A 20831-nucleotide genomic window follows, 5' to 3' on the forward strand; every position below is an offset into this window, starting at 1 on the left:
GAATGCAGCACCCTAAGCTTGTTGGGAAGTTTTATTTTTATTTCACCTAATAGACGTACACAGTTGTATGATTTTTACTTATGAAAATTTTCACACTTGGGCTCCAGCAACTTGAAGTTCGTGGCGGAACTTCAGCTTGGTAGAGAAAGACACCTGGCTACCTAACTGGAGAAGGGGCAGATGCAGTCAGGGAACAGGAGGGATCCCATCTCTCCAGTTTCTTCCTCCAGGGTGGTTTGCAGTACATGGAAAAGAATGTTACCACAGAATGCTATCCTGCTTACGAACTTACAAGAGTAGCACTTCCCCAAATAAATAGAGCAGTTTGTTGACTGAAGAATTACTTTTAATTTTCCTGGTCACCTTCCTAGGAACAAGTATCTATTTTTAGTACATTCAACTTTTATTCTTTCACTGCCTCTAAGTTAAAAAAAAAATAACAGTTCACAGTGTTTCACAGTAAAATAGTTTCATTTTCTACCATGAAAGAGGCAGACTCTTAAAAAAACAAAACAGTCTTTTACAATCCATTCAGGCCATCGGCATCATCCACACAGAGCAGCCAGAAAGAACCAGAAATACATCTGTGAACCTTTGGCGCCGACTAATAACGTGCATATTAGCTAGGTCTGTGGTCATCACTCAGCAGAGGCAGCCCACCCACAAGGCGTAGCTGTCTTAACAACGGGTTTCAGCCGGTCGTGTCCCATCCCTTTGTGTGTTGTGAACGTGTGCCTTCCGGAAGAGGCCGGGCCCTCGGTCATAGGCCCACATCGAGGGCAGGCTGTGCCCCTGCCTGCCCATTCCCACTCTTGAGGACATCTGTCTGGCAGAGCACATACCTGGAGATGATTTTGTGAAAAGTATAGCGGAAGTCTCGGTTGCGATAGGCATAGACAATGGGATTGACCACAGAGTTGGCATGTGACAGGAGGATGGCCGTGTTCATGGCCCACTTGGGCCTATCCTTAGCCCGAGCTGGCTGAAAGAGAGTGACACAGTTAATGGCATGTACCGGCAGCCAGCACAGAGCAAAAATGCCAACGATCATGGCCAGGGACTTGGCAGCGTGGATCTCCCGCTGGATGACGGTCCTGGAGTGGTCCATGAGCTCCGTGCGCTGAAGCTGCCTGCAGGCCACCGTGAAGATCTTGACGTAGATCGCCAGCATTATGAGCAGCGGGGGCAGGACGCACCCGAAGAAGTTGAAATACACCATGTAGCTCATGGGGACCACGTTCTCAAACAGACACTTGACAAGGCAGCAGCTTTCGTTTGTGCTTCCATCCCAGGGCTCCGTGCAGTTTTTGGCGGCAGTGTTCTTGTTCCACCCCAGGAACGGAGTCAATCCGATGCCAAAGGCAAGGACCCAGAGGCCAGCAATGACTCCTCTCGCTCGAGTCCCAGTGACCAGACTCTTATACCTGTGCAAGAGAACATCATCTGTTATCGTCAGCGCGCAGCACTCTGTAACCAGAGTCCGACGCCCCAGCTTGGCTTTGGCCCCGTGGCCTTAACCCCAACAACCTTGAGGGGTCACCCGCGGAGGGCATCGTGCCTTTTCCCCTCAACGTGAAGACATGCAAATAGGTATGAACAACTTCGCTCTAACAAGCTCAGGGAGAGTTTCGTTCTTGACTTACTAGCTCATCTCCGTGGAGTGACAAATCGTGGTCAGTGAGAACGGAGTGGAGAAGTCTTTGCTTTTTCTTACCCAATCCCGACCTATGAGTCTCGGTCTTCTGGAAGGCACTGTTCTAGGTGGTGAGCCGCACCACTGAACAGAACACCCGAGATCCCTGCTTTGAAACAGCTTACATTCTAGTAGCGGGAGACGATGATAACGAGCACATTCGTAAATTATATGGTGTGTGAGGAGGAGAGGCATCGTATGAAGAGAGAACACGCAGAGTCAGGAAGGTCAACACTGGCACGGACTGGAGTTTTCAAGAGGTCAAAGGAGGCCCCACTGATACGGTGAGACTGGAACGCAACCCTGAGGAGTGAGGACCGGAGCCCCCAGGAGTCCAGCGGCACTACCTGGCGGCTCCGGGCAAGAATCCTGGCCTCCCACAAGCACACGAGAGCTCTGGCTCAGACTGCGGGAGCAATCACCCTGAAGACTGCTGGAGAAGACGACTTCTGGCGATGTCCCTGTCTCTGCTAGCACTAAAGCTGAGGAAAACTGGGAAGTACCATAGCAAATATTGAACAACCCTAGCAGTTTTAAAACTTGACATCTTGTTTAAAATTGCTAGAAATCGTACCACACAATTTCTACGTTTTGCCACAAACTAGTCTGTATATGGTTTATAGCAAAGCTATCAGGCTTGCTATTAGTAATTGGCCCACAATATGTATTCAGTGTCATGTACTGAGTAAATGAAAGAAGACCTTTCCTTAACCTCTGCTAAGAAAACTGGGAAATAATTTGATACACATTACCATAAGACCTGCCTCTGGACAATGTCCAGTTCCCTGTGCCGCAGTATAAAGCCCATACTTCTCAGCATGGCCCATGCACTCTCCCCCCAGCCCCGCCCCCCAGTGCCTGCCGTCCCTAACCGATGGCTCCCTGCTGGCTCATGCTGCTCTCAGCATCAGAAAAAAAACACCTGTTCCTGTTCCAAGGGTCACCTCCTTTCCTGATCACCTCTCAGGCTGGGGTGGCCACTCCCCCCTCTGGCCCCAGACACACACCTGCCACAGGGCTTATTTATCTAGTACGTGTGCTTTCCCCTCAACCAGAATGTCACCCTCTTAAGGACTGGCACCTTGTCCCTTTTGTACTGGTATCCCAGGACGTGGCGCTTATCTAGTAGGTTGTTAATGATACGGCCATTATGAATGCATTCCTTATTTGTCATCTGATTTGTTATCAAAGGGCTTTAGAAGAAGATTCTACTTATTAGGAATACCTAATGCTACGGGACTGGACAGGCAGAACTGGTACAGTTCGCTGAGAAGTTAACAGAGTTCTTGCCTCGTAAGTGACAGTGATCCCTAATCTTTTCTCCTCCCTATGAGGGCAGCTCTCCGCAATGGGCAGCTGTGGGGCCTTTACTAAAACGACCTGCTGGGCTCCGTTGCTCATTGAATTTTCCTTGGCCGATAAAATCCATCTGTTTCTAAATCCTTTCTGCTTCCCTCCTCATTCAGGAATGTACAGCCATTCCTTTAAAAAAAAAAAAAAAGTTATTCCTGTCCATTTCCCCACCAGAGAATACAGTCAGTCCCTGCAGGATAACCAGGCAGCCTCCCCAAAAGCCAGGCACTTAGAATCACAGGAATTTAGATCTGTGAGGCCACATCCTCAACAGCCTGCCCTTTCTCACAGGATTCAACGGTACTGAACTGAGTACAGCTGAACATACGCCAGTCCAGGGCCAGGATGAACTGTCTCGGGGGTAAGCAAATGTTCTGGTACATGAGGTGCTTCTGGCCAATGAGACACAAACGGAAGTCTGCTAGTGTACTTCCAGGAAAGATTTTATTTCTTGATAAAAGGAGAGAGACCCATGAGCAGGGCTCTTCCCCACACCCAGCCCTTCCTGCTTCTGATGCTGCTGTGGGAGGCCGTGATGCCTAGAGCCGCAGCAACCATCTTAGGACCATGAGGGGCTAGGCCTGGAGACGAAGCAACGGCAAAGCAGAAGGAAGGAAAAGAGCCTGGGTCCTTGACGACCTCTCTGAATCCCTGCGCCAACCCTAGAACCATCATGGCTCCACATTTGAGTTCAAGAAATCATTTAAAGTCTTGATTGTTTAAGCCACTGTTGACGAGCAGCCGAAAGCATATAAACTGGAAGGGATTTTTCTCTCTTCTAATCAAAACTCTCCTACTTTACAAATGAGGAAACAGAGATACCAAGTCTCTGAGTAATAAAAACAATGTAAGAACCAAAGACCAAAGCTAGGGCAGGACTCTCAAGCCTGTGCTCCTTGGACCACGCTAGGAAGAGGGTTACTTTACTTTATTTTTTTTTTAAGCCACATGAGACACTGTACATGGACGGGTCACGGGGTGGCTTCCCACCAGCATTCAGAACAGCCACCAGAATCCACCTACGTCTGAACTCGAAACTGCTGGATCCTGCATGTGTGAAAAACTACTTTTATGCTCAACTGACTTAGATAAAGCAGAGGACTTCCATCTGGGGAGCAGCTGGTCCCCACTTTGTGAACCTCCCCAAACAGAGCTCTTCTTTCCTGTTCGTTCACTGTTTCATTCAGAGCTCTTCCTTCGGAGCAGGCCCTCTGTGAGTCACTGGAAACATAATCACAGCCCTCCTGGCTTGTAAAGCTAACGAAAGAGAAAGTAAACAAGTAAACACACAAACGTGTCATTACAAATCAGAAGGAGTTGGGCCAAACCAAAATGAACAGGATGCAGGTAAGAGAAAAACAGGACTTTGGACGGAGGATGCTGGAGAAGGCCTCCTAAGGTTCAGAAGGAGTAAAAAATTTGAAGAGTGGAGAGGAGAACATTTTAGTCAGAACAGCAGAGTAAGGCTTTCAGACAGGAAAGGATTTTACTTTCCTAAAGAAGCAAAAGGAACTGAGTGACCTAAGACGAGGCAGGGGCCAGCTCATAGGCCATGGGAAGGAATCTAGGTTTTGATATTCCAAGTGCAGTGGGAAACTGTTGAAGGCTTATTTTAAGCAAGGCAACTGGGCTGATTTATGTTTTGTAAAGCTCACCGTATAGAGACTGAATTTTAGGGAAGCAAGAAGAAAAACAGATCAATTAGGAAACTCGGTGGTTCATTCAAGAGAAGGCGTTGACGTGGACCAGGGTAACAGGGAAGANCTTGGGAATTGCTGGCCTGGTTTCTTTTCTTTTCCTTTTTTTTCCTTAAGATTTTTTTAATTTATTTGACAGAGAGGCAGTGAGAGAGGGAACACAAGCAGGGGGAGTGGGAGAGGAAGAAGCAGGCTCCCAGCGGAGCAGGGAGCCTGATGCGGGGCTCAATCCCAGGATCCTGGGATCATGACCTGAGCCGAAGGCAGACGCTTAACGACTGAGCCACCCAGGTGCCCCAAAAGGTCTCGAAAACAGATTGGATGTAGGAGGATGAAGAACTGAGCATGACTCCTAGGATCTTTCCCTCCCATGCACTAACATTTAATTCGTTATACTGAGACAGTACCAAGGGGGTTAAGAGCAAGAGAATGGTGGATGTTAGTATCCTGATGAAAACGATCGAGAGAGAGAGAGAGACAGGATGTAGAAAAAAAGGCCAGACCACTAAAGCGGCTGAGGACCCGAGGCGGTTGGAGGATGTGGGTCCAGGGCTCGTGTGGCAGAGGGGAGGAGGCGGCCAGGGCCAGGGCAGGAGGGGAGGGCCGGGTGGCTAGAGAGCTGCAGTCACCTCAGCCACAGAAGAAAAGCCGTCCCCTGTCCCCTGAGGGAGCGGGGAGGCCGCAGTGCTGGAGGTGACTCAGTGAGTGAAAGAGGGAGCGCGTTAGACACGTGGTGGGACGCCGGCCCCTGTGGTTTTGACAGCCGGCAGCCTCTGTTGAGGATGAGGTGCAGGCTGCCTGAGGACGTGCGAGGCCGAGGCCGGGTGAGGAAGCCGGACAGGAACTCAGGCCAGGGCGTGGCCGCCAGGGTGGGTGGCAGGTGCCGCGGTGCACACCAGGGGAGCGGGGGACAACGGAACATCAAAGGCTCTTGTCTTTTGCAGGAGGGAACGGGCTATTACTCTGGAAAGGAGAGTAGAGAGAACCAAGAGAAAGTGCTGGAGCCCGAGTCCCCCAGGGACCCGGGTGTAGGCAGAAATACAGGAAACTGTGGGGGGCCGGCCTTGGTCAAGGCCAGGTGGCTGAGGGAACGTCCACAGAAGAGGTCAGAGAAGACTCAGGGATCTGGTGGTGGCCCGGGGAGCACAGAGCTTGAGAAGGTGACAAGGGGACTTTGGCCAGTCAGCCACGGACATACAGAGCACTGCGGGGTTGAAAATGAGCTGAATTCTTCCGAGGCCCTAAGATACTCGGCTAAAGGGGAGACTAAAGCCACGTGTCCATTTCCATCTTTAATGTGCCAAGAGAACTTTAAACTTTAAAGGAGAAAAAAAAAAAGTTCATCATTCCTTCTTCATCTAAAACAAGTTTTCCTCCCTCATTTCCTCCTAACTGGTGGATTGTTTCCCACTCTGGTGGCCTTTAAACCACATGAGAGCCCCCGTCCCAGCCTTGACACAGAGCCCGCGCCCCAACACACCTCCTCCAGGCAGCCTACCCGTCACGCTCAGACCGTCGCCTCTCAGGTCACAGCTGCGGTCTCTGGTGTACAGACGTGGAAACCGAGGCTCAGTGGGCTCGTGTTACTGGCCTGCTGTCCCGAACTGCACTTAGGACACAAACTCCATCTGACCTGACTCCAGTTTAGCCGAAAGTAGTCATTTTCCTGCTCGGGACCAGATGGCTCCTCTCTCCAATCCCGGCTCCCATCTCGGCTGGTGTCACCCCGCCACAGGACCACGTCGGGGGCAGCCAGCCACGGATCAGCTGCTGCGCCTTCTTCCCCGGACACGTGTGCCCTTGCCGTAGCCGCTCGCTGGCTCCCCGCCGGAGCCGGCTGCATGGGAACGGGAGGCTTGAAGCACGAGCCGCCGCTATTTTCTTGGTAAGCAGCCCTTAATAGGCAGCACAGAGACTTCCTTCACGGTGCTGGAGGAACAGCCAGACCCCCAGGAGAAGCACGGGCTCCAAAGACAAAAGCACTTTAGCGCGGGCGCTCCGGCTCCGTTATGGCATGTGGTGTCCACAAGAGCCAAGCCTGGACCCGGGCCCCAGCAGGAGACAGTCAGGGATGCTGGAGAGAGCAGGCAGATGTCCCCGCACTGAGCAGGATGCTTCCAGGGATGACCCCTGGACTCCCTGGCATCTCACGAAGGCTCTAGTAACCTCCTGCCCTATCTTCTCAGCTCCTACTTCAGCTGCTGTAGCCCCGTCCCTTTCCAGAATGCCTGTCTCCTTCCCTGGCCCCACCTCTGGCCTGCAGATTCCATGCTTTCCTCCTTCTCCACCAGCGGCTCCCACAACATCCTCCTGCGTGTGTATGTGTGTGTGTGTGTGTGTCCCCGAACATTCCCAAAAGGCAGGGGTCAAGTTTTTTTCTTCCATCTGCCCCTATGCCAGTCTCTGCCCTGCTGTGGGGGGCACTGAGCGTAAGAGTAGGCCAAGGAAGCTGGACATCGGCCCCAAACATAGGAGGTGTCAATAAAATGCAGAGATGACTAAAGGAAGCATAAGCAGCCTTATTATTCCGAACAAGCAGGAGCAATTCTCTCGCACACAAAAGGGGTGTTCTGGGAAAGTCGGTGCTCTGGGAAGCGGCTATGCGGCACTGCGCAGCATGAGGCTGGGCTGTGACCCACCCATTCTCCCTCGAAGGGGCTCATTAGCTCAGGAGATTGACAGAAAAACCGGTCACATGGAGGGACTCAACAAAGGGAACAGTGTGGACACTGAGCTTACATAACCGAAGCGGAATGGCCAAGTTCCGCATAACAAGGGCTGGCCTATTTCTGGGGCAGGGTCTCCTCCCTCCCAGCCTCTGCCACCCTGGGCCCTTCGCTCAGGCCAGGCCACCAGCCTTCTTGGCCTTGGAAATCCAGACTCCCAGCTTGCCAGGGGCTCAGAGATCAGCATATGCCCTGGGGGGGGGCTGCCCTGGGCGCTGGGGGGGAGGGCTGTCCAGAGTCTGCGCTTGCTCTTCTGAGACAAAGTGGCTGCAGGACCCACCCCCATGCGCTGCCCGGGATTTCAACACAGAGAGAAGGTGTTCAAAGCGCTTTATGGACGCACAGCTCTAGAGAGGAGAGGGGGAGTCCTGTCGCCGGTTGTTAAACTGTTGGTTAATGGACTTTTCTCTTTATATTCTGTCCAGCTTGCAAGTGGAACTCCTCTGTAATGCGAACAGTCCTGCTTTAAAGCATGTATATATATACATTTTTAGGAAAACTTCATATTCTCTAGAAACGCACACGAATAACAACAGGACATCTATCAAAATCGGGTTAGGACAGACCCTCAAAACCTACAAAATGTCATACCTAGAACACTACCGACTCGGAGTGCCCGGGCAGGCAGCGCGGCGGGCTGGAGGCTGCCACGATGAATATTAAAAATGCACCCAAAAACTCTAGAGGCAATTCTGGCAAACCCTGAATGAGAGCAGGGCTGGGAAGTGCCAGGGCGAGGCGGATGAAGGGCTGTCCGGAGCGGGGGGATCGTTGTTAAGTAGGCCACGGCGGGCAGTGGGGCCCGGCTGGGGCTGGCATGCGGCTTTGGGAGGCAGCAGGCCCAGATGCAGGCACGGTGGGTTTTTCCTTCCTCCTCGGTCCCCTTGGGGCTCCTGCGCCACAGCCGTGGGACAGAGGGCTTTTTCCTTTCCTGCCGATAGCTCCGCCCGCGACCCCAAACCGAGATAAACTGAAGCAGTTTGCGCGGGGACCAGCATCCTCCCCCTCGTCCCCCACGTCATGGTCATGAGCTCACACTCTGAAGTCCACATGGAAGCAGACCAGTCTATTTGTCCTGAAGTACAGCGCTGTGCTCCCCGGGGGCCCCGCGATCCTCACAGCGCCCCCTTCCCCCAACCTCGCACATAACTGTCTTTTGTGTCTCCCTCCACCGAAGCATGTGCTCCTTAAGGGCGAGACCACCCGGTTCACTGCTGACTCCGGGGCACCCGCCGTGGGCCGGGCACCCCAGTGCCGACCAGGAGCCAGAACTGACAAGGAGAGAACAGGACTCTGGTCTTCACCGCACAGACGAGTTTCACAGGCACTCCGCAGCTCTCACCAAAAGGAGGCAGGGGGCATGGGGACGTGTCTTGTCTTGCTGGAGCCTCGGCCTATAGTTCACAAGAGGCTGTGTGCACGGGAGGGCCATCTCTGTGCTGGGTAGCTGCTTCAGATTTCTCGGGAACCACACGAAAAGGGTTTTTGAAAAGTCGTCACGGACAGAAAAACAGAGAATTTGAATGGTGCTGTCCCTGTTAAAGAAATAGGATGCAAAGCCACAAAGCTTCCCACAAAGAACACTGAAGACCTGGATGCCTTCACTAGGCATTCTAGCAAACATCTGAGAAACAAACAACCATCTTACACAGAAAGAGTAGACGCTGTTTGGTTCTCTGTATGTGGACTTGGGGTCCAGGAGCGGGAAGGTCTCCCGCTGATCATCTGCGGTAAATGCACAGAGGGCTATCTGCCTTGTCCCACCACCTGCCATGGTCCGAGCTCTAGTGTGGAGGGCGGCCTGACGTAAGGACAGCGCCTGCCCGCCCAGCACACGGCGGCTGTGGTCACCAGAGCCTGCCCTCAGGCTAAGTGCTTCCGAGCAGGTCAGGACCCTCAGCCACGCTGGCTCCTGGAGAGCGTTCCCATCTACTCGAACAGATTCGGATGTGTCTGAATCCCAGTGGCAGACCTGGCGGGGGCCTGAGCTGGGCCCACTGCCACCTGTACAGGTGGCGGGACAGAATGCCAGACGTCCTTCGAAGTCACCCAAGAACAATGGAGGACGAATGCAGCTGGCCGAAAAGAAAGCTGTCAGCACTCCCCACCAGCTTCCTACGGCCAGGAGACATTCCACCATGGTGTGACAGTGACTCAACCCAGTGAGACTGAAGATGAGGACCAGGACCAGGTCTCCCAGAGTTCACCTTGGAGGCTGTTCTTTTGGTGAGTCTCACATTTTGGTTTTCACATTATCAGGGGGAACTCAGGCACAGCCTGCGGTTGCTGGGCTCCAGACTCTGGATTTTCAAATGAAGTAAGAGTCCTTAAGAGAAAGGGCCCCTGCCTGAAACCAAACCTGAGAATAAAAAGATACCCTGTCTTCTCCCCCATAAAGTACCCTCCCACGGCTAGGGTTAAAACACACCACTGCAGATACAACATGAATTGTCAAAAGCATCGGCCTCTGTATAGACAAGCCATCAGTTCAGAAGATATCAGGAGGCACGTAATATCTGTATGTCCCATTACTGGTAATGTTAGCTTGGAGTACCTGGTTACCGTGATGTCTGCCAGCTTTGTCCACTGTAACTATTTTTCCCGTTGTAATCAGCACATATCTTGGAATAGATACTACATATCTTGCTCCTCATCAGACTTTCACCAATGAGTTTGAAGATTCTTGCCTGAACGAGTTATTACTATGCAAGCTGCCAAACTGTGATTTGCTTAACTCAAGCATTCCTACTCATTAATTAGATGGCATTCTCCTGTAAGCAAGAGTTCTTCCAACTCATTATTTAAAAAAGGGAAACTCTCCTAGTTCTTTCACCTTGAGGGCCTAGAAGAAAGGACGCTCCAGTAACAATGAGCACACCGACCCAAATCTTGGTTTCTAAATACCATTCTCCACTGAAGGAAACAGGGCTCCCTGGAGAAATGGCTGATTCCAAAGCCAGAAAATACAAAGTGAGCTTGAAAAACCTTTGTTTTTTTGAAACGGAAAGGAAGGAAGAGCTCAAAAAATTGACGGGAACACTTCTAGAAGTGAGCTTGAGTGGGCTCCCATTGGCTTATTTTGGGCATCAAAATGAAAAACACAAATGGATTAGAACACATGGCATGAAAGTGAAATTCCGTAAGTCCATACCGATATTTTAAAAAATAAGTTTTAAGGAGGAGCAAGGAGAAGGTAAAACTCTGTTTTATGAAGAGTGCCAACTGATGAAGACGGAAGGAATGAAAAGAAAGAAAACTGCCATGTTACATGGTAATAACTGACTCAGGCAAGAGTCATTGCTGGGGGAAACACCCTTACAGTGACGAGCACAGGCAGCCACAGCTGTAACCAAGCAATGAGAGTTAACACCCCAACGATAGGACACGTGGAGATGGCACACCTTCTCGTGACAGATCCTAACAGACATAACATCAGGTAGACAGTAGTTGCCCAGTGACAGAGCTGGGACCTTATCCTAAGGTACTGGGAGTATCAGGTACAGGAAGGAGACAAAGTCAGGTTTATTTTAGAAAGACCACTGTCATGTAAGGAAGAGCTAGGAAGGCAAGCTCTGATGCAGGGAGACTAGATGGGACCAGAGAGAAGTGACTGGGGAAGGATTTAAGAAACCCAAATGGGGAAAAAAAAAAAAAAACATGCAACTGACAGGACCTGTTCTGTAACATCTTTCAATAAAGCTTTAAAGTTCTCTATGGGGGGCGCCTGGGTGGCACAGTCGTTAAGCATCTGCCTTCGGCTCAGGGCGTGATCCCAGGGTCCTGGGATCGAGCCCCACGTCGGGCTCCTTCGGGCTCCTTGCTCCACTGGGAGCCTGCTTCTTCCACTCCCCCTGCTTATGTTCCCTCTCTCGCTGGCTGTGTCTCTATCAAATAAATAAATAAAAATCTTTAAAAATTAAAAAAATTAAAAAATAAAGTTCTCTATGATAATAAAATAAAATAAAATAAAATAAAATAAAATAAAATAAAATAAAGCAGCTGAGGTTTATCCCGATGCGGCTTTTTCTGTAGACCTACACCATTGGGAACGCCTCATACAGAATACGTGTGGTTTCCTTTGTTCACAGAACCATGTTTAGATCTGTGGGAAAGAACTACAGGACATCGATTGCCTAAAAGTACGAAAGACCTAACAGCCACATTTTTTAAACCTCAGGCACTGGCGTGTCCCTACAATCCGTGCAATTCTAGGGAGTGACAGTCTAGGGGTGTCTGAAGAGGACCAGGCAGATCCATCTACTCTGACCCTAAACGTGGCCCTAAAGTACAGAAAGTGGATCCCAAAGATTATAGGTGGGGAATTTCTGAAATATGTCCATATTCAAGTGGAGAGCAAAGAAGCCCAAGTGAAAAGTTTATTTATTTTGAGACAGCACGTGCATGTGCAAGCAGGGGGAGGGGCAGCGGGAGAGAGAGAACCTCAAGCAGGCTTCACGCTTGTAGCAGAGCCCAACATGGGGCTGAATCCTGCGACCCTGACATCATGACCTGAGCCAAAATGAAGAGTCGGACCCCTAACCGACTGAGCTACCAGACACCGCAAAAGTTCTTTCTAAAAGGGCTATTTTGAAGATTATGATTCTGACTTTGGAGGAACTTAGGTGATTGGCAACAGAAAGAATCACATATAAAATTCCTTAAATAAAAATCTATTGACTTAAAAAAAAATTTTATAGGAAATTTTTTCCTTTAGTTTTTTCAAAGATTTTATTTATCTAAGAGTGAGAGAGCAAGCATGAGCTGGGGGAGGGAGAAGCAGACTCTTCACTGAGCAGGGAGCCCAGGACTCCGGGATCATGACCTGAGCCGAAGGCAGACGCCCAACCGACTGAGCCACCCAGGTGCCCCCCAAATTTAAAAAAAAAAAAAAAAAAGGCAAGCAGATTGGACAGTGTATTGAAGTCAGCACTGGAAATCGAGAGGTCATCTACAGCAAGCTGCTCTGGGAAGTGTGTGGGTTGTAGGCTTAGGGCCAAACAGTCAGTAAACCGAAGACGGTGAGGCTCAGAGAGGGGGAGGAGCCTGAACACGTTCAGGGAGGGCAAGAGCTGCAGAGGAAGAGGCTGGGGAACGAACAGAACAAGGCCAGACCCCCGCAAGGCCGGCAGAGCCGGCTCCAGAGCTGGGTGGAAGGGCCACCCGGCCGACAGTCCCCAGTCTCGCAACTCGACCACCCACTGTATCCCTCAACCGTAACCTGTGCACGTTCCCGAAGCCCCCCCCCCCATTTGTGGGCGGACGGGGCCACCCAGCTGCCCAGGAACCTCAGGGTCACCAACATCCAACCAAGTCAGCAAGTCCTCTGGAAGCTGTTCCCAAAGATCCCGTCTTCTGGCCCCAAGCACCTCACTCAATGCACGGCGTCAAAACAGATGCCTCGCAATCACGCAGGCTGACTGCTTAGTTCACACCCTGAGTCCCACCCCTGCCTGGCCCGACCCACCACGTGCCACGTCCCTGGTCCTTGCTCGCCGACTATGGTCCCAGGGCCCATATTTGGTTCTTAGGATTCTTTCCTGTCCTGGTCTCTTGGTGGTGTGGCTTCAGCTGTGCCCCCTCTGTCTCAGACTGGGCCAGACCTCTTGCTGGCTTCAGACATCAGCCTTCCCCCGTGCGGAGGCTGGGAGCTGACGCATCTCAAATATCTCTAGACCCTGCCGCCACCTCCATGGCCTCTGCCCCAGTCCTGCTTTCCTTCGCACCTACAGGACAACTGGCAACCTGCACAATCTTGTCCCCTCCCATCCATCCCCCGTGCTGTCTCCCAGAGGGCCTGTTCCAACCATACTGAACTGCTGATTAAATCCCTACACTGGCCTTCCAGGCCCCACTTGGTTATCACTTCTCAGAAAATCCCATTTAAGTGACAGCAGAGAAACAGAGAAGGAAAATAACTCATAACCATCCTAAAAGTAGAAGTGGAGAGTGACATCAGCAAACCAGAGATTTTGAGGAGTTTCCAGAAACCAGAAGGCAGACAGGATCATCGGGATGGGGCAGGGCCCTACATGAGAAGCAGGGAGGGCCAGGAAGAGGGGCTCCAGTCTAGCAGACAGCAGGTCCAGAACGGGATTTAGAAGAGGAATGGAAATCAAGGGAAAGACTGCGTGTGGACCAGCTTTGCGGGCTGTCTCACTCACTCCCTCCCTGTCGTTGTTGCCCCATCTCCCATGGAGCATGGACCCCCTTCACCCTCTCCCCTCTCCCCAAGCTGCAGCGTGAGACCTCGCGATGAGGAGGGGATGGGAGGAAGTTCTGCTTACATACACTTTGTGCCACGTGAAGGAGTCTGAACCACGAGAATCCAAAAAAAGGTTTTTCAAAACCGACTCAAAAATTGTTAACTTCAAATCAAAAGTAAAAATATGAATGCTAACATTAAAAAAAATAGGGAAACTAGGGAGGGAAAGTCAAGGAATTCTTCCAGAGGAGAATAAAAAGGTAAAGTGTTGGAAACTCATAATATATAAGAGAACTTTTAGGAGACAAAGATCAGTCAAGGAGAAGTCTCCATCCATCGGTTATGACCCCCAGAAGGAAAGAACAGAGAAAGGGGAGATAAGAAAATGATCAGAGTGTTCTATAGTTTTCTGAGTACAGATCCTTTGCTTCTTTGGTTGGGTTTATTGAGGAAGACACAAAGAAATGGGAAAACGTTCCATGCTCATGGACTGGAAGAACAAATATTGTGAAAATATCTATGGTACCTAGAGCAATCTACACACTCAATGCAATCCCGATCAAAATACCATCAACTTTTTTCACAGAGCTGGAACAAATAATCCTAAAATTTGTATGGAACCAGAAAAGACCCCAAATAGCCAAAGGAATGTTGAAAAAGAAAACCAAAGCTGGTGGCATCACAATCCCGCACTTCAAGCTCTATGACAAAGCTGTGATCATCAAAACAGTGTGGTACTGGCACAAAAACAGACACAAAGATCCACGGAACGGAATAGAGAGCCCAGAAATGGACCCTCAACTCTATGGTCAACTAATCTTTGACAAAGCAGGAAAGAATGTCCAATGGAAAAAAAGACAGTCTCTTCAACAAATGGTGCTGGGAAAATTGGACAGCCACATGCAGAAGAATGAAACGGGACCATCTCCTTATACCATACATAAAAATAGATTCAGAATGGATGAAAGACCTAAATGTGAGACAGGAATCCATCAAAATCCTAGAGGAGAACACAGGCAGCAACCTCTGTGACCTCGGCCGCAGCAACTCCTTACTAGACACGTCTCCAAAGGCAAGAGAAACAAACGCAAAAATGAACTGCTGGGGCTTCATCAAGGTAACAAGCTTTTGCACAGCAAAGGAAACACTGAATAAAACCAAAAGACAACCGGCAGAATGGGAAAACGTGTTTGCAAATGACCTCAGATTAAGGGCTAGTGTCCAAAATCTATAAAGAACGTATCAAGCTCAACACCCAAAGAACAAATAATCCAGTCGAGAAATGGGCAGAAGACATGAACAGACATTTCTCCAAACAAGACATACAAATAAATGGCCAACAGACACATGAAAAAATGCTCCACATCACTGGGCATCAGGGAAATACAAATCAAAATCACAGTGAGATAGCACGTCACACCAGGGAGACCGGCTACAACTAACAAGTCAGGAACCGACAGATGCTGGCGAGGACACGGAGAAAGGGGATGGATCCCTCCTATACTGTTGGTGGGCATGCAAGCTGGGGCAGTCACTCCGGAAAACAGTGTGGAGGTTCCTCAAAAAGTTGAAACTAGAGCTACCCTATGACCCAGCAGTTGCAGAGCTGGGTAGTTACCCCAAAGATACAAATGCAGTGATCCGAAGGGTACCTGCACCCCAATGTTTATAATAGCAATGTCCGCAAGAGCCACACTGGGGACATGGGCTCAGACTTGGGCAAATGTTGCACCTGCCACCGGCTTCACGTCACAGCTCGGGGCCGAGGTGCACACGCACTGTGGAGGGTTCGGACCAGCAGAGGAGGACCCAAGTCCCTCCGCCCCAGTCCCGGGTGACTTTTCCGCCAGCCCTGAGAGCCCTATTCCCTTCTGCAGGTAACAGGCTGGCCCTAGGACTACGCATGAGGGCCAGGAGCTGCAGGCCATGCCTGGTGGCCTGCTGCCACTGTCCTGGGACCCGCCCTCGCCCACAGCACCTGCCGGCTTTCTGAGCTCCTCTCCTCCCCATTATCCCTCAGGCCTGTGAGAGCCCTTCAGAAGAAGATTTCCCCCCTTTACTCCATTAAAACATCGGACCATCTTTCCTCTGACATCATTTCACCAGACCGCTCTGCCCATTACTGGCATCTGCCATCTGGGACCCTCCCCCAACACACACTCTTCACCCAGTCACTCACACGTGCAACCAAAATACGGGTGCCTCCCCCATGCTGGGCATCATGCCTAGTCCTGGGGCCTGGAATTTAAGAAAAAGCCCCTCCTGGGAATCAAAGAGCTCATACCAGGAGTAGGTAAAGACCATAACCCGTGACCAGGTAAAGACCTAGTCAGTGATAAATAAATGAAGGCAGTGGCCGGGAAAGAGCCTGGGGGCGGGGGCACTGCGGTGGGCGAGGTGGGGAGGGGCCAGGGTGGGTGGGCACAAACTAGATCGTGCAGGGCCCTGAGGCCTAGGGGCCGCAGTGGGATTTTACTCCCAGACACCAAGCAGGGCAGTAAGCAGGGGAACCAGGCGATCTGATTTAAGTCTGAAAGCCTCCTCTCCGGCAGCGTTCTGGAGAATGGCTACGGAATGAGGCGGGGGCCCCAGGACCTGGCCCAGAGCTGCTGGGAGGACAAGTGTGATGAGTTCCAAGAAGGGACCGTCAGATTCCACCCACGGGAGGTCAGCTCAGTGGAGGCAGCGAGGGAAGACAACTCCTCGGAGAAGCTCACGGTGGGGGGGGGGGAGCTGTTTCAGTGCGGTCACCGGTTCCTGGCGGCTTCCCGGGGTGACTGCAACAAAGGTCCCGAGGCTGGTGGCTAGCCTCACAGCGCTGGAGGCCAGAAGCCCGCAAGCGAGCGGCAGGGCCACGCCAGAGGCTCCAGCGCACAAGCCGGCCCAGGCTTCTCCCAGCTCCTGCGCCGCCCCCAGCATCCCTCAGCCGTGGCTGCATCCCTCCCCGCCCTGCCTCCGTGTTCACACGGCCTCAACCTCCCCCTCCACAGGTCTGTGGGTTTCCTAAGAATGCGTTTGCATTCAGGGGCCACCAGACTGATAACCCAGTAATATTCGTTCCTTTCCCACATAAGGTAACGTTTATGGATTCTGGGGATGAGAACATGAACACCTTTCAGGGGGCCACCATTCGACCCATGACACTGGGAACGATCTGGAAGCAGAAGAGAATATGGATGCGGAAGGAGGGAAGACTCACGGAGGAGTGGCCCTGGGACGGCTGGAGGGGAAGGACCCAGAGCTGACATTCTTTCCTAGCTTTATTTCGAAACAACACGAAAGGTGAATTTTCTCATGTGGGATTTGTAGCTCAATATAAAAAAAGAAAAAGAAAAAAAGTTTTGTAAAAACACCCAGAGTCCCCTGCCCTACAGTTCAGTCAGCTAAGGGAGGCTCAGTGGAGGCCACACTGTCACCCAAGGCACAGTCTTACCAAGGTATCTTCAATACCTACCTCACAGACCCGCCACGGGTGGGGCGCGGTGGGGCGGACAAAAGGCCTCCAGGTAGCAAAGGGAACAGGGAGGCTGACAGGGTCAGGGTCCAGGGTCAGGACAGACAGACACGCCCCCTTCCCTTCGGTTGGCCAATCCAGCCAACCACTCCCAGGAAAACACCCTCTTTCAGCTCCACTGGGAAAACCAATGGCCTTGGCCTCCTGGAGACTCAACACCACTGGAAACGGAGTCCAGGAGCAGGGTCCAGGAGCAGGGTCGGGAAGGTCCCAGACAGAGGTGACTCACATAGTCACCTCCCCACCCCCACAACTCAGTGGGGGTTGTGGCCCGAAGGGAAACAGGATTCGATTAGGGAGGAGGAAATGCTCCTGCCAGAAATGGCCAGTGGGTGAAGAGTGGGGGGTGGGGAGAGCAGCTAAGGGCAGATACCACCCCCTCCACCCCCTGCTTACTCCCAGCTCTGCTGTGCTGCCCCCCATGACTGCACCAGTGCAAGGGGACCCTCTCCCGGGGCCAACCTCAGAACTGCGTGGACTTGAACTAGACTGTGTGTGGACACCCTTCACCCTGAAGGCCCAGGACAGCGCCTGGTGTGAAGAGACACTCCTCTTTTTCAAGTCCAGCCAAAGCTGTCATTTTTGTGCCCAGCACCACCTCAGGGTCACTAAACACCTCGGCAACGGGGTGGCAGGTGGGGCCTGCAGTCTCTGCGGCCTTGGGCAGCGCTGACGACTGGCTGCCACCCAGGCCTCGACTGGCTGACCACCCAGGCCTCGCACTCAAGAGCCTTGGGGCACGGATGCTGTTAGAGCCCGAGCCACCCGTGACCTGGGTGGAATCAAGGGCAAGTCCCCCCAGTTAATGATACTGACACTGGAATCCCCCCCATACCCCACCCCAGAGATCCTGACTCAGTAAGGCCCAGCAGGGCCCGGTAATCTGCATCTTAGCCTGCTCATAGGGGCCATACTCCCCAGAAGCAGGAGTGCTAACAGCTGAGGGATCTTCCCCTCAAGAGGGCTCAGGAGCCCTGAGAACCTGTACCCTCTCCAACCCAGAGGGGGAAGGTTGGTGCCAGAGACAGGTCAGACGCCAGAACCTTCCCGGGGGCGGGGAGTTGGGGCTGGTGGCACACACTTCTTCCAGACCTCTGAACTCTCGCGGGCAGACAGAGGGGTCAGAGGGGATGAGCTCCGTGGCACCTCCCAATCCCATCCTACACCCGCATCTCCCCCTCTTGCCCTTGGCAAATGCAAAGGAGAAGTTAGGGGCCTGAGATTCACATGTCTTTCCCCCAACACACCCACACCCATTTTTTTTTCAAGACCCCGCCCAACACAAACCAGGACAAGAACTAACAGATTTCCACTTTTAAGGAACTTCCTGCTCTGCAGGGTACAAGGGATTCTTCCAGTAACTCCTGGTGAGCTGGGGTCTCTCCGGGCCTCTGCGTGGAGCAAAGCCAAGGGGCTTCTGTGAAATGGGCAACTTGGGCTGGGAGCTTGTGACTGCCTGCCTGCTGGATGCAGTCCGAAAGGCCATCAAGTCACCAACATGAAGACCAACAGAGAGGAAGGGGACCCCTAAGAGGCTATACACCATGCTGCCCCAAGCCTTGGAAATCTCGGGGCTTTGACACCTAATGGGATGCATGAGGTCTCCCGGTCCGACGCCAAGGGCAGCAGCAGGTGGAAAGGCCCGGACACAGATCGGGCCCACACCCCCGCCAGGCACAAGGTTCCTGTTCCCACCGGGAGCCAGGACACAACCCACAACTACCAGGTTCAACATGTCTGCCTGCTCAAAAGGCTTCTAGGAGCATTCTCCCGGCCAAGTCCCTCAAACACATTTCCCTTACACCCACCAATTGACTGCAGACAGATTCTGCTTCCAGAAACTGCAGTATGCTTTCTACCTGCATCCCAAACACGGATACCACACACAGCCCTGTAAGACAGCCTGATGGCACAGTGGGAATGCGGTGCCAACTCTGCATGCAAGTCCTGGCTCCGACACTTGTTCAGATGCATCATCCTGAGTGAGACTCTTATCTCCCAGAGCCACCACCCCCCCTTATAAGGTACCAGGACCTACCCTCTGAGTTACAGCAAGCATGACAGGATAAAAGGATAATATAAGCTGTCTCTCAGACTTGGCACACAGCTGGCACTCAATATATTCCTTCCCTTCACTCCTGCTCCCGTGACTCAGTTTCCCTTCCCAGAGCCAAACCCAGAGATCCAAAGCTCACCCAACTCAGAAATGCTAAAGGGCCCAGGCAGTAAATCATATCAATCAGCCCTGAGGTCCCCTGACCCTCTCGGCTCTCTCTGAATTCCATCATCAGCCACAACTGGGGCCGCACTCCCTCGGCTGGCTGGCTCCATCCCCCAAAACCTACATTTTCTCACTGAAATTCTCCGGTTTTCTGAAATCCTGGCGGCACTTCCCCAGCATGCTGGGACAGGGCAATGGAGGGTAAACAAGTTTATACAACGGGCATGGGGCTCGGAGGCTGTGCGTATTGGCCAACGGGGCAGGACTCTCTTTTAAAAAGTATATGGAGGGGATTCGGGTCACCGCTCAGCACGCGGGCACAGACGTGAACTGGTCCTCCCCCCACCCCCGGGTCGGCCAGGCCCTCATTTTGTGGCAGGTACATTCTGAAGTTGGGTCTTGAGTAGTGTCAATCCGACAATGCAAAGTCGCAGCGTCCTAAGCTGCCCTGGGACCTCCCCAGCCTCCCGGACCCCCAGCACTCAGGGGCCGCGTGCGGCCGCTGCTCTGGACCCGTGCCTCGGCCGCGGGGGGCGGGGGAGATGGAAACAGTTTCGCCACAGAGAAGATAGCATCACGAAACCTCCTAAGCCCCGGCTCCCAACCGCCTGCGGGGGGTGGCACCTTCCCCGAAAGTTTCCCCCGCGGGCGGGCGACCAGGGACCGCACTCCCCACAACTAGAGCTGTCCCTCCGCAGACCCCTTTAAAAACACGTGCGCATCCGGGGGAGCAGAGGCCTCCAGGATCCGGCCCCGGGCACCGAGAGGGTCTGGGCAGCCCGGGGCGCACGTGTCTCCGGGAATTGCCGGCGCCCTCCAGGCTAAGAACCGGAGCTCCGAGCGCCCGGCGCGCGCCGGCCAGCAACCTGGGCCTGGAGCGGGCGCTCCTCTGCGGGGCTTCGACGGTAGCCCAGGGTCGGGGGCGCCGCGCGCCTCACCTGAGCGGGACGCGGATGGCCAGGTACCTGTCGACGGCCACGGCCAAGAGGCTGAAGATGGAACTCTGCGTGAGCACGAGCACGAAGCAGGCGAGGAAGAGGCAGCTGTGGAAGTCGGTGCAGAAGCCCAGGCTGATGGTGATGGCAAAGGGGATGGCGAACAGGCCCACCGCCACGTCGGCCGCCGCCAGGGACACCAGGAAGTAGTTGGTGGGCGACTGCAGCGCGCTCGACGTGCCCACGGCCGCGCACACCAACACGTTGCCCGCCACCGACAGCGCGGCGATGGCCAGCTCCAGCGCCACGTACAGCGCGTCCTCCGCCTCCAGCGGCATGGCCGGGCCGACCCAGCCCCTGCGTCGCCTACCCGGGCCGCGCTGGGCGCGGGGCAGCCGCGTGGGCCCCGCCGGGCACGGCCGGAGCGCCCGCACCGCGCGTCTGCCACTCGCGTCTGACCCGCCAGGCTCGCGCGCTCCGACCCGGGATT

General features: G+C 53.0%; 1 protein-coding gene and 1 non-coding gene across 2 annotated transcripts; one reads left to right on the forward strand and one right to left on the reverse strand.

Annotated features, from left to right (window-relative positions):
* Position 1: 1 nt before the first annotated feature.
* Positions 2–20815, reverse strand: ADORA2B (adenosine A2b receptor). Its single transcript, XM_034646899.1, has 2 exons — positions 20345–20815; positions 2–1424 (listed from the first exon to the last, which is right to left on the reverse strand). The coding sequence occupies exons 1-2, from the start codon at positions 20677–20679 to the stop codon at positions 761–763; spliced, it is 999 nt and encodes a 332-aa protein (XP_034502790.1). The 5' UTR covers positions 20680–20815; the 3' UTR covers positions 2–760.
* On the forward strand, positions 11468–11597 carry LOC117797059. The gene has a single exon (XR_004621867.1). It is a non-coding gene; the product is annotated as a small nucleolar RNA SNORA18 (small nucleolar RNA).
* Positions 20816–20831: the final 16 nt, after the last annotated feature.

The sequence above is a fragment of the Ailuropoda melanoleuca genome, chromosome 17 (assembly GCF_002007445.2).
Source record: "Ailuropoda melanoleuca isolate Jingjing chromosome 17, ASM200744v2, whole genome shotgun sequence".
Taxonomy (NCBI): domain Eukaryota; kingdom Metazoa; phylum Chordata; class Mammalia; order Carnivora; family Ursidae; genus Ailuropoda; species Ailuropoda melanoleuca.